Below are 13902 nucleotides of genomic sequence, written 5' to 3' on the forward strand. Positions count from 1 at the left end.
TGGCCTCCACAAGCGGCCCAAATAGGCCAGAAAACACTGATGCCGCCGAGGTGGCCCAAAAACAGGTCAAGTGTTGCCATTCGGGCCAAGAGGCCCCAGGAATGCCACCGCTTAGTGCTGGTCGTTGAGAACGGCCCAAGTCCACTGCTGCCGCCGTCGTCGCCGGATGCAGGCCATCTCTGCCGTCGAATGCGGCCCCAGGAGACGCCGCTACCAGTGGCAACGCCAACGCCCACGCCGTCGCCGCCATCGCCGCCATCGCCGCCGCCAAGTCGGACCCACAGGCTTGGAAGCAAAAAACGCCGCCACCGAGCGCCGCACCGAGCGCAGCCCGAGAAACTGCCGCCGCCAGCGCCCACGCCGCCGCCGCCATCACCGCCACCCCAAACGCACCCGCAAGTGTCCTCCTCGTCCTCCTCGCCGACCAGAACCCGTCTGAGAGCAGCAAGCAGCCCAACCGGTCCGGCACAGCAGGGAACAGCAGAGAACAGCAAGAACAGCAGGGAACGCCGGAGGCGGCGACGAACAGCTGAGAGGCGGCCCGAAAAAAAAAAAGAAAAAAAAAAAAAAAAAAAAAAAAAAGACAAGCGGCAAGCGGCAAGCGGCAGAAGGCAGAAGGCAAACGAAGGCAGACAGATGAAAAAGCTCGCAGGTTAGCTGCCTCGTCCCCCAATCCACATCCCAGGCAGCCCGAAGGCTCCTGAGGGGCTCCAAAAGGACACCTCCAAACTGGGACTCACGGAGCTCACGGAGCTCGGACAAGCACGTCCGCCATCTTGAAACCGGTGGTATGATCGCATACCACCTGCCAAGTGCCAATGTACCACAGGTGGTACCTGTACCACTGGTTGGAAAGCCCTGCTCTAAACTGTAGATGATGAGAGACTATTCAGGGGTTTGCAAACTTCCCAGTAATTGGCTTACAACTGCTACCACTAGAATGTGAAATTTCATTTTTTTTCTTGAAGACGCCTCATAATATAAAACATCCTGCACTTCAGAAAACAAAGATAAACAATTGAAAATTTAAATACTAATTCTAATACATCAAGTAATCCTACATCTCTTGATAGAAGACTGGACCTTTAAAACAGTAAACGTGGCTTCCATTCACTTCTTCCATCTCTTCGGCCACAATATAGTTGGGTGACATGATTGAAACATTTCTGAAGGCTGCACAGTACTTCAATGGCCAGGTTTCAAATGAACTATATAGTATCCAGTAAAACTATTTTTAAAAAGTTTTAAATAAGCACAGCTGAAAATAGTTGCTTTGTTTTGTCCTGACTTGAAACTTAATGTTTTTCCCTCGGTACAAAAAGGGGTAATCACAGCTTGAAGCCAGAATGAATGGCCACCATGCCAGACGTCAGGTTTTGGTAGTCCACCTTCAGAAAGCCTGCTTCCTCAATAATTTCCTTGAATTCCTCCTAAAACAAAGAAACGGTAAATGTAGCATTTAGTGCTGAACTTGGGTTACTGATGTTCTTAACACATTTTAGGAGCAAGTGCAACTGAACTTACTCTCTACATATAAGACCGAAATTTTAATGTTCAGATTAATATGAAGGACTTGTTTTACCTGAGCTGGAAAGCGCCTTATGCTTTCTACAAGATACTGGTAGGATTTCCAATCACCAGCAATAATTTCTCCCAGCACAGGGATGACTTGGAAGCTATAGAGATCATACAGACTGTGAAAAGAAAATATTAAAGTTAACAGAGGTACTGGATGTGCAACCTATCCAGACTAAACTTTCCACAAGTAGCTTGATTTCAGGGGCAAATTTTCACATGTTGAAAGTAAACTCTGAATAGGGGCCAATAGGCTTTTGTTTGCCTTTGAATTTTCTTGGGGAGAGGGATCTAATCTGTTCTAGCAACTAGTTTTTCACAGGGAGTACAGATAGTCCTCGACTTATCACTGTTCACTTAATAATTGTTTGAAGTTATGATGGCCCCGCAAAGTTACTTACGACCCACACTCACCCATGGTCACATCACTGTAGTTGGGTGCCAACAACCATCCCACATTTACAGCCATTTGCAACATCCTACAGTCATGTCACCATGATTTAGGACTATTTTGCTGAAAACCACCATTTCTGGTATTCAGCAAAAATGCCACATGACAAACAATTGGTTTGCTTAATGAGTTGCAGCATTTACTGCAGAACTGGATTCATTTTTAACAATCATGGTGATTCACTTAACAGCCACTGTAAAAACGGTCATAAAATTGGTCATGTGATGATCTGCTTTACAACATAATGGCAGGCTCTATTATGGTCATAAATTGAGGACTACCTGTACATGCCATGGAGGTGTTGCCGCAGCCATAACATTATGGACTAGGCATAAGTAGCATTCATTCAGTGCCACTGTAACTTCAAACAGCCACCAAACAAATGGTCATTAACCAAGGACCACCTGTATATTTATTTATTTATTTATTGATGGGATTTATATCCCGCCCTATCTCCTGAAGGACTCAGGGCGGCTCACAATAAAACATATAATAAGTACATAAATCAAGATAAAATGAAATTGAGAACATCAGTGCAATAAAAAATTAGAGAATTTAAAAATGAATTAAAAATACTAAATATAAATTAATTAAAATGCCTGTCAGTCTAGGTCAGCTTGGTGGAACAGGTGTGTTTTGAGGCCGCGGCGAAAGGATTGGAGGTTTTGGGCTATCTGAAGCTCAGGGGGGAGCTGATTCCATAGGGTTGGTGCTCCCACAGAGAAGGCCCTCCCCCTGGGGGTCGCCAGCCGACATTGCCTAGCTGACGGTACCCTGAGGAGGCCTTCTCTGTGTGAGCGTACTGGACGATGGGAATTTGTTCCCGGCAGCAGATGGTCCTGCAAGTATCCCGGACCTAAGCCATGTAGGGCTTTAAAGGTAAGTACCAGCACCTTAAATCTCACCCGGAGGGCAACTGGTAGCCAATGCAGCTCACGCAGGAGGGGTGTAATATGGGAGTATCGGGAAGCTCCCATCACAACCGGTGCAGCTGCATTCTGCACCAGCTGAAGCCTCCGGGTGGTCTTCAAGGGCAGCCCCATGTAGAGAGCATTACAGTAATCAATACGGGAGGTAACGAGTGCGTGGGTGACTGTACGTAGGGCATCTCGGTCCAAAAAGGGGCGCAATTGGTATATAAGACGAATCTGGGCAAATGCCCCCCTAGCCACGGTTCCAATGTGATCTTCAAAACTGAGTCGTGAATCTAGGAGGACGCCCAGATTGCGTGCTTTATCAATGGGAGGTAACATCTCTCCTCCTATAATCAAAGATGGAACCTCTTGGACTAAACGAGATGACGGTATGTACAGTCACTCAGTCTTGGCCGGGTTGAGTCGAAGCCTGTTTTCTCCCATCCAAATCTGTACCGCTTCCAGACAACGGGACATCACATCAAGGGCATCACTGGGTTGGTTCGGGGTGGAGATGAATAGCTGGGTATCATCAGCATATTGATGATATTTCACCCCGAAGCTACGGATGATCTCTCTCAGCGGCTTCATATAGATGTTGAACAGGAGGGGCGAGAGCACCGAACCCTGAGGCACTCCACAATTAAGAGGCCTAGGGCTTGACCTCTGCCCTCCTGCCAACACCGTCTGCGAACGGTCCGAGAGGTAGGAGGAGAACCAGCGCAGAACGGTGCCTCCCACTCCCAGCCCCTCAAGACGACACAGTAAGATACCACGGTCGATGGTATCAAAAGCCGCTGATAGATCTAATAGGACCAGGACAGAAGAATAACCTCTATCTCGGGCCCGCCAGAGATCATTCACCAGCGCGACCAATGCCGTCTCCGTGCTGTGCCCTGGTCTGAAACCCGATTGGTATGGATCTAGATATTCAGCTTCCTCCAGGTTCAAAGGGAGCTGTCGTGCCACCACGCTCTCAACGACCTTCGCAAGGAAGCGAAGGTTGGAGACAGGACGGAAGTTGTTTAAAACAGCTGGGTCCAGTGCCGGTTTCTTGAGGAGGGGCCTTACCACCGCCTCTTTCAAGGCAGCAGGGAAGTACCCTTCACTCAGTGAGGCATTGATATATCCTCTGCAAAGATGATAACCAGGCATTCTGTCCATCTCTTTCTCCTAGTCATTAATGAATTTGCATCATCAAAAATAAAGTGTCAATATAAAGTGTTATTCTTCCCTACATAGAATATTACATCCAGTTCTGGGAATTGCATTTGATTAAAGATACTTCTAGTTTTTCAGATCAAACGGTTAAATTATTCAACCTTGGCTAAGAAAATACTGTTACTCTATTTCTGCTTTTTACGGTTTTCCTAAACCAAACCTTTGAGTGTTGTCATCAACTGAAAGAGACCATCTTTGAATGAAATATGTACAGATAGTCTCACTTAATTGGGACAGGAATTTCCATCACTAAGGGACATTGTCCTAAGATGCAGTATCACGTGACCACGCTGCTTAGCAACAAACTCCAGCACTTCCAGTTGCCATTAAGCAAGGATGTGCTGTGGTTGTCATTTGTGACCTGCCAACGGCTTTCCTACTGATCTTGCGTGTAAAGAAGGTGGCAAAAGGCAACCTCATGGCCACAGGATAGTGTGATGTCATAATTGTGAGCTGACCGCCACTCGGCCATTGAATGAGTAGTTGACCAATGACCCATGCTGTACTGCATTCAACAAACAGGAAATGTCTCACACTGTCACAGTACTTATTTACTTAAGGGGGAATGAAAAGAAGATCCTTTATGTCAACCTGGAAAGAAGGGCATTGTTGACGTGACTGAATTCAAGGCAGAGAAAACGCCCTCCTGGTTTCAGGACTCGATAAGCCTCCTGAAGCGCCTGGAAGCACACAGGAAACAAACCCAGAGTAAGCAGGAATATTCTGATCCTTCACACGGCTGCATTCTAGCTCATACGGTGGAGGTTTGGGGCGGAAGAGGTGACATCTAGATTAAACATGTCAAACACAAGGCCCGGGGGCCAGATCCGGCCCGCGAAGTGGTTTCATGCGGCCCGCGAAGCCATCCTGGAAACAGTGAGGGAACGGCCCCCACTGCCTTTGCCCTGGCCCAGAGACCCTCCTCCTGCCAGAGACCCTCAGATCTGTCCCACTCCTGCCCAGGCCCCCATAGGCACCCTTGATGCCAACGATGTAGAGCTGGCCACGCCCACCCAGTAGGCCATGCGCACTCTAGCCACGCCCACCCAGTAGGCCATGCCCACCCAGGCCATACCCACCCGGACCCCTGAGGGCAACTGCAATGCTGATGCGGCTCTCAATGAAATTGAGTTTGACACCCCTGATCTAGATTAAACAATAGCCTATTAATTCCTTGAAATTTTGGAAAACTTTTTTTCAAGATTCTCCATTGAAAGGCAGTATAAGAGAAACTGCCAGGTTTGAGCAATGAAGATGATACGAAATGCTTGGAGTGGTGTAACTGTTAGGGAAGGAATAAAATGATGATGATGCAGGTGCAAATGGCCACTGACTGGGTGACTTTGGACCAATTCTTTTTCCCCCAACTACCCGACCAGGTTATTGTTACCTGAGGTGGGTGGGTGAGATGGAACTAGGAGGTGAAAGAACACCTTGAGTGACTGGAGAAAAGACAAAAATATAAATCTAGCAGTCGCCCCCACCCCCCACCAATAGTCCCAATAGGACCACTCGCTCACCTGCTCCATATGAGTGACATTACGGATACCAAAAGCAATTGTATAAAAATCAAACTTGTCATCGTCAAAGGGAAGATCTTCAGCATCCCCCACCACCCAGGACAATCCTTCAAAGAATGAGAAATGGAATTGGGTCAGTGCCCATTCAAAGGCAAAAGAGATCTTTCATTAAAGATCATCAATATTTTATGAAAATAAGTTGAAAGTATAAATGGTAAAGTTAACAGTACAATATGAAAGTGCAATTTTTGTTACTGTAACAACAGTAATCACTAATCAGTGACATGATATATACATGCATTTTTTCTAGACTTCTAAGAACAAAACAAGGGTTAGGTGGGGGGGTCTCCATTTTATCCCCCAAACAATTTATGAGAGGTTAACTGAGTGTAATTTAGGGAAACTATACATTTTCTCCATTTCTGTATCATGATTTACAGCTTTATTTCTCAATTAAGCTAGCTAAAATCGGGGAGAGGGGGCACATTTCTCATTCTAATTACTGAAAAAATGGGCCGGACCCTACTTATGCTTGATTTACATTGTCCTATCACTATCTTGGACAACGTTCCTCTGTCCATGGGGTCACGATGGGTCGGACACGACTTCACAGTCACCACCAACAAAAAATCACTTACAGGGTATTTTACTCAGAAACCACGGCACACATTACATTCTGGCTGGGTTATACATAACACCTGCTTGTCAATGATTATAATAGTATATAATATAATATAATATAATATAATATAATATAATACCCAACTTTTTTTCTCCACCCCGAACCAACCCAGCGATGCCCTCGCCGTGATGTCCCGTTGCCTGGAAGCAGTCCGGGTCTGGATGGGGAGAAACAGGCTTCGTCTCAATCCTGCCAAGACTGAGTGGCTGTGCATACCGGCATCTTGGGTCAACCAGATTATTCCATCTCTAACGATGGGGGGGTTGAGGTGTTACCCCCCCCTCCTGTTGATAGGGCTCGCAACTTGGGCGTCCTCCTGGATTCACGGCTCAATTTTGAAGATCACATAGGAGCCGTGACCAGGGGGGCTTTTGCCTAGGTTCGCCTGGTGCGCCAGTTGCGACCCTATCTGGACCGAGATGCCCTACGCACAGTCACTCATGCGCTCGTGACCTCCCGTTTAGACTACTGCAACGCTCTCTACATGGGGCTGCCCTTGAGGACCACCCGGAGGCTTCAGCTGGTGCAGAATGCGGCCGAGCGAGTTGTGATGGGGGTTTCCCGATACTCCCATGTAACACCTCTACTCCGCGAGCTGCATTGGCTTCCAGTTGCCCTTCGGGTGAGATTCAAGGTGCTGGTGATGACCTATAAAGCCCTAAATGGCTTGGGTCCGGGATATTTGAGGGAACACCTGCTGCCAGCATCATGTTCCCTTCGTCCAGTGCGCTCACACAGGGAGGGTCTTCTCAGGGTGCCGCCGGTCAAAGATTGCCGGCGGGTAACACCCAGGGGGAGGACCTTCTCAGTGGGCGCGCCTGCCCTTTGGAACCAGCTGCCTGCGGAGCTTAGGACTGCCCCTGATTTCCGTTCATTCCGCCGGGACCTGAAGACCTGGCTCTTCGAGCTCTCTGGCCCAGGCTGAGAATTTTTTAACTTTAACTGGGTTTTTTATTTTTTCTCAGGGAATGATGTAATCTTTTTAAATTGTTTTTAGCTTTTGTATTGATTTTCTTTTAAATATCCTATAAACCGCCCTGAGTCCTTCGGGAAAGGGCGGTATATAAATCTAAATAAATAAATAAATAAATTTATTGTTAGCCATCCTATTTCTGGTCAAGCAGAGTAACAGCATGTATTGAAAAGTCTGCCTGCAAAATGTAGAAACTGTCATATATGTGTAACGGGAGCCAATGGGGTCTGGCAGTAGCCGCAGCCCATCAGCCCTTTGGCACAGTGCAGGTAAGGCTGAGCACACAGAGGCCTAGGCAGGCAATCTGGATGCGCTGTGCAGCCACCTGGCTTGCGGGAGGCTCGTGTGGCAGAGGCAGGCGATCCCAATGCACTGCCCACTCCGTTCCTGAGTGGTTCCTGAGTGAATGAGCTGAAAAGTTTCAGAGTCAAAAGGAGAAAAACAACAACAAATCTACATGCTCACTTATGCTTACAAGGGTCGGTCTATGATGGAATGTAGTACAGGTAGTCTTCGACTTATGACTACAATTCAGCCCAAAATTTCTGTTGCTAAGTAAGACATCTGTTAGGTACGTTTCTTGCCACAGTTCTAAGTGAATCATTGCAGTTGTTACGTTAGTAACGCAGTTGTTACGTGAATCCGGCTTCCCCACTGACTGCTTGTCAGAGGATCACAAAAAGTGATCACATGTTCCTGGCACACTGCAACTGTCATAAAAACATGCTAGTTGCCAAGCATCTGAAGTTGGATCATTTAACTATAAGGATGTTGAAAATGTGAAAAACGGTCATGTCACTTTTTCAATGCCGCTGTAACTTCAGTCACTCAATGAACTGTGGTAAGGCGAGGATTACTTGTACAATGAATTGCCAGGCGAGAGGGCTCATTCTAGAGGAGGAGGAAGCCATTCAGCCCACGTATCATGTGTGAAAGAGGCAGCCCTCCCTAATAGTTCCAGGAACATAGGATAGATGCAGATAGCGGAGCCTTCAGTGTGGCAAAATTTGTCTATAGGTGGAAAACAATCTAGAACTCAGCTGGGGAGAATCACCACGAGTCATTTTGGTTCTGAGGCCTCAGGCTTCCCTGTCCCTACTACGCAGGGAAGGGGGCCCAGACCGCTTGTTTCACAGGAAATATCGGCCTACCAGAAGGAAACACGTTCACACACACACCAGTCTTGATTTAAATCTTCACTGTTCAAATAATAACGTTACCTTCAGAGTAACCAAGCTGCTGAGATTTCTGCTTCCCAACCTTCACCATCTCTTTGTTAATGTCACAGATCACTGCGTGGGATCCCCCTAGTGAGCCATTCTCCTCTTCCTGGTAAAGCTGGGTAATCTCCTGCCATGATAAGTTCTGATGGTTTCTCAGCTTCCGCTGGATCTGATACTCCCGCTGGGAACGAACATAATTGATAAATCGAAAGGCGATGTCACCTGAATTTGTTTTGAAAAGAAGATTCAAAACGTGAGATTTCTTTCCCCCCGAAATTAAGTAATAGGAAGGTAGGGACGAAGGTATTGCACACAGAATCATTCAAACCACTCTTTCCAATAGCTTTAAGGTTGCTGATTGACTCGGATGTCAAACTCAATTGCATCACATGATGTATCGTGACGTTTTTTGCCTTTGTGGAGCCAGAATGGGCGTGGCCTGCATATGACCCATCTGGCCCACAGGCCGCCAGTTTGACACCCCTGCTGATTGAGAAGTACAGTCTATGCACACGCACATTACAATTTTGTTGTTGCTGTTGTTGTAATTATTACTGAGGTTCATCTGAGTGCTTCACATTCTCAAACTAAACTAAATTTGGATGGGGCTTGTGAATGCTGCAAAAGGCTGGACAACCATTTAGGATGGAATAAGGATGCCTGCCTTGGGCAGGGGATGGGACTAGAAGACCTCTGAGGTCCCTTCAAGTCCGAGGATTCTACGGCACTTACCTGTCCCGCCAGCAACATCAATTAATTGGGCTCCTGGATAAGGGTTCATCTGACGGAGCAGGGCGTCCTTCCAAATACGATGGATTCCCAGACTCATCGAATCATTCATTATATCGTACTTCTTTGCCACATTTTCAAACACCTGGTAAACTGAAATTTTCATTTTTTCAAAATAAGGTAACTTTTATCTATATCAGGGATCCCCAACCCCTGGGCCATAGGCTGGTACTGGGCTGCAGCTGTTTGAAATTGGGCCGTGCAAGCGGCAGGTGAGTGCGCGCATCCACTGCTTCCATGGAACCATTCCCTCTCCCCCCAACCGTCCCCCCCGCCTGCCACCGGCCCTGGTTCACAAACCCGGAAAGGTTGGGTATCGCTGATATAATATCTATACCATTTTGACAGAAATCAAACTTACTAGGAATATCTATATATTTAAATAATATACCATAAGATGAGCTAAGCATATTTATTTATTTATTTATGGGACTTATATGCCGCCCTATCTCCCGAAGGACTCAGGACGGCTAACAACAATAAAAGCAACAATACAAAAGTTAAGAGAAATTAAATAAACAGCCCCAAAATAAATTAACTAAACAATTAAAAATTAAAACATTTAAAAAACCCGTCGTCAGTCCAGGTCAGCCTGATGAAAAAGGAAAGTTTTGAGGTTGCGGCGAAAGGACCGGAGATCCGGGGCCATCCGGAGCTCAAGGGGGAGTTGGTTCCACAGGGCTGGCGCTCCCACAGAGAAGGCCCTCCCCCTGGGGGTCGCCAGCCGACATTGCCTAGCTGACGGTACCCTGAGGAGGCCTTCTCTGTGTGAGCGTACTGGGCGATGGGAAGACGTTCCCGGCAGCAGACAGTCCTGCAAATATCCCGGGCCTAAGCCATGTAAGGGCTTTAAAGGTAAGTACCAGCACCTTAAATCTGTCATATATATTTTATTTGTCAAGTTTCTAAATCCTCCAACTCCAAACAACTCACAAGATTAAAACATGATATGCACATTATAACACACAATATAAAGTAATTGGTACACTGAGGAAAACATAAAAAAGCAGAGTCTATGTCCACAAACCTGCCCTTAAAAGGTGCTTCGCCTCCCTCGGCTTGCAGAGAGAGATTTTTAAAGATCACCTGAAGACAGGCAAACGGAGGCGGCCTGCTTGGAACTACTATGTAATTTCATAGTATCATATGGCTGGGTGGAAACTTGGAGGTCTTCCAGTGCAAATCCCTGTCCGTGGGAGGAGACCCTATATCATTCCAGACAATGGCTGTCCTGGCTCTTCTTAAAAACCTTTAGTATTGGAGCACTTCTGGAGGCAGGTTGTTCCACTGGTTAATTGTTCTCACTATCAGGAAATTTCTCCTTAATTCCAGGTTGCTTTTCTCCTTGATTAGTTTCTATCCATGGTTTCTTGTCTTGCCTTCTGGTGCTTTGGAAAATAAGTTGACCCCCTCTTTTGGGGGGCAGCCCCTTAAATACTGGAACCCTGCTATCGTGCCCCGGAGCCCTTTTCACTAGACTAAGGGTAAAGGTAAAGGTTCCCCCGCACATGCGTGCTAGTCATTTCCAACTCTAGGGACCGGTGCTCATCTCCGTTTCAAAGCCGAAGAGCCAGCACTTGTCCGAGGACGTCTCCGTGGTCATGTGGCCGGCATGACTAGACGCCAAAGGCGCATGGAACGCTGTTACCTTCCCACCAGAGTGGTCCCTATTTTTCTACTTGCATTTTTATGTGCTTTCGAACTGCTAGGTTGGCAGAAGCTGGGACGAGTAACAGGCGCTCACTCGGCTTTTCATTAGACATACCCAATTCCTGTAACCGTTCTTCATATGTTTTAGCTGCCACCCCCTAATCATTCTTGTTACTCTTCTCTGCACTCTTTCCAGATTCTCCCTCAGCCCAAACCAGCACACAGGGTTGTTGTTGTGGGGAAAACAGGAAGAGGAAGGAATATGTTCACCACCTGGAATTATATATCTCTATCTCCAAAGGAAAAGGTTTCCCTGGCTGCCATGTCCAAACTCCGGGGCCTGGTGCTCATCTCTGTTTCTTTGCCAAGGGAGCCAGAGCTGACTGAAGACAATTTCCATGGTCAGGTGGCCAGCACAGCTCTGTGCTGAGGTGCACAGAACACAAGAACCATTCCCACCGAAGTGGTACCTATTTATCTACTCACATTTGCATGCTTTCAAACTGCTCGATGGGCAGAAGCTGGAGCGAGTAATGGGAGCTCACCCTTTGCGCAGAGCTGGGGTGTTGAACCTGGGCTGTCAGCTTTCCAGCCCCTTTTCACAGTAACTATAGGAGGGACGCGGTGGCTCAGTGGGTTAGGACGCTGAGCTTGTTGATCAGAAGGTCGGCAGTCTGGCGGGTCGAATCCCGAGTGCCGCGTAACAGAGTGAGCGCCTGTTACTCGTCCCAGCTTCTGCCAACCTAGCAGTTCAAAAGCACGTCAAAATGCAAGTAGAAAAATAGGGACCACTCCGGTGGGAAGGTAACAGCGTTCCGTGCGCCTTTGGCGTCTAGTCATGCTGGCCACATGACCACGGAGACGTCCTCGGACAAGCGCTGGCTCTTCGGCTTTGAAACGGAGATGAGCACCAGCCCCTAGAGTCGGAAACGACTAGCACGCATGTGCAGGGGAACCTTTACCTTTACCTTATAGGAGGGAGGGAAAATTATCCCGGTGAAGTTCACAGGCAACTTAAAGGCTGAAGTTGGCCCTTTCTCTCTAGAACACCCATTACACCATCTGCCCTCAATCCCCTCTATCCCTTATGGGCAGAGACCTGCTTTGTATGCTGGGGGCAACATTAAGTGCACTAAGAAAGGGCTCCACTTAGACATCCCACTCAAACAGCCACATTTTACCATGATGTGCACAATTGAAAAAGAAATCCAGCTGCATGCAGATCTTAGGAGCCTACCAGCCTCTCTATCTTTATCTTTATTAGACTTGTATACCGCTGGGGATGGGATCCCACCAAAGTGGGATTGTTAAAGGGAGCTACCCCAGTTACAATTCAAGTAAAGGCAGGACCACCACCAGGCATCACCCAATACAGAATACAGCCAGAAGCGATAGAGCCCATTCAGAAAGTAATAAAAGCGTAACTGAAAGGGAGAGGGGGGGGGTTATTGCGCAAATGCACTTCCCCTTGTAACAATCTTCCCGGTTCGGAAACCCAAATTAGACAACGAAGGAAAGCTCGTTTATCGGTGTTTTTTTTTTTAATTCCATTTATATCCCGCCCTTCTCCGAAGACTCAGGGCGGCTTACAAGCTTAGCAGTAGCCTTCATTCTATGTATATGCCTGCTTATTAGGGCTTTCACACACACACCCAAGCGGAATTATTACAAAGTCAGCTTAATTGCCCCCAACAATCTGGGTCCTCATTTTTGTACACGATGTGAGAGCCATAACCCCATGGTACCAAGAGCACCTCTAGTACCGAACCCAGCCACCATAATCACAGAAGGGCCAGCGTCAGCCGCCCACTTTACAGTGGTAGATCTCTGCGCTCGCTGGGGGGCGTAGAACGCCAGAAGAGAGAATTAAAGACGCTCCCGGGCAAGCTGTGCCATTAGACCAGGGGTAGGCAACCTTGGCTCTTTTATGACTCGTGGACTTCAACTCCCAGAATTCCTGAGCCAGCCATGCTGGCTCAGGAATTCTGGGAGTTGAAGTCCACGAGTCATAAAAGAGCCAAGGTTGCCTACCCCTGCATTAGACACACCTACCCTGGCCCCAAGTATTACCCGTAACCCTGTTCCATCTGGGAACCCGGCCAAGACGGGATCTGGGCATCCGGGGAGCAGCCAGGATTGCTCGGCCCCCTCACCTTTTTCTCCTTTCTCCTCCTCCGACACCTCCTGGAACCCGAAGTGCGTGGTTCCGCCGCTGCACAGGCCCCGCCAAAGGCCCCACAAAAGGCCCCGCGGCCCGCAACTGACCCAGCCGCGGCCCGAAATAGCCAGCACGGAGGCCGCCATCTTGCCCAGCCACGTGACGTCACTCTCGCAGCGCTCCCATATTCGGCCAAAGGGCGACGGGGGAAACAGAGCATGCGCGCGTGGTTTATCGCCGCCTGCGGGCGGAGGCAGCCGTCAACCAGGCGTGCAAGACTGCCCGAAGGGCGGAGCGCTGGCGGTCACGTGTGCGGAACCGAAAGGCCACGCCTCCTCCAATTTGCAGTTCCGCAGAGCCTGAGGGTCGTGTGGATGGTGGTTGGGGTTCCTTCTGTGAGGAGCGAGACGCTGTTGAGGTTCCTGGCTTGAGCGAACCCAACAGCAAATCTGGTTAGTCAGCATTGCCAGGATGGGTTGCAAACCTCCGGACGACTGCTAGGTGACAGTCCTGACTTTTCCTTTTGCCGGCACTCAATGGTCCTCTGATTTATTTATTTTTTACACTTTGGTATTATTTAAACCACGGTCTAGCACATGGGTAGGCAACCTCGGCTCTTTTATGACTCATGGACTTCAACTCCCAGAATTCCTGAGTCAGCTATGCTGAGCCAGGAATTCTGGGAGTTGAAGTCCATGAGTCATAAAAGAGCCGAGGTTGCCTACCCCTGGTCTAGCACATTGTTT

At 48.1% G+C, this 13902-nt stretch overlaps 1 protein-coding gene across 1 annotated transcript; it reads right to left on the minus strand.

Annotated features, from left to right (window-relative positions):
• Positions 1-1005: 1005 nt before the first annotated feature.
• Positions 1006-13305, minus strand: COQ5 (coenzyme Q5, methyltransferase). The gene is made up of 7 exons (XM_083373829.1): positions 13152-13305; positions 9292-9441; positions 8557-8781; positions 5682-5788; positions 4753-4841; positions 1583-1694; positions 1006-1430 (listed from the first exon to the last, which is right to left on the minus strand). The coding sequence occupies exons 1-7, from the start codon at positions 13300-13302 to the stop codon at positions 1329-1331; spliced, it is 936 nt and encodes a 311-aa protein (XP_083229955.1). The 5' UTR covers positions 13303-13305; the 3' UTR covers positions 1006-1328.
• Between the last annotated feature and the right edge of the window lie 597 nt (positions 13306-13902).

Source organism: Vipera ursinii, assembly GCF_947247035.1.
Source record: "Vipera ursinii genome assembly, chromosome: 14".
Taxonomy (NCBI): domain Eukaryota; kingdom Metazoa; phylum Chordata; class Lepidosauria; order Squamata; family Viperidae; genus Vipera; species Vipera ursinii.

Coding starts and splice junctions, on each gene's coding strand:
- COQ5 (XM_083373829.1), bottom strand. CDS start 13,302: ATGGCGGCCTCCGTGCTGGCTATTTCGGGCCGCGGCTGGGTCAGTTGC. Junction 5,789..8,556: donor GCAGCTTGGTTACTCTGAAG/GTAACGTTATTA, acceptor CATTCTTTGAAG/GATTGTCCTGGGTGGTGGGG. Junction 1,695..4,752: donor AACAATGCCCTTCTTTCCAG/GTTGACATAAAG, acceptor TTCTTTTCACAG/TCTGTATGATCTCTATAGCT.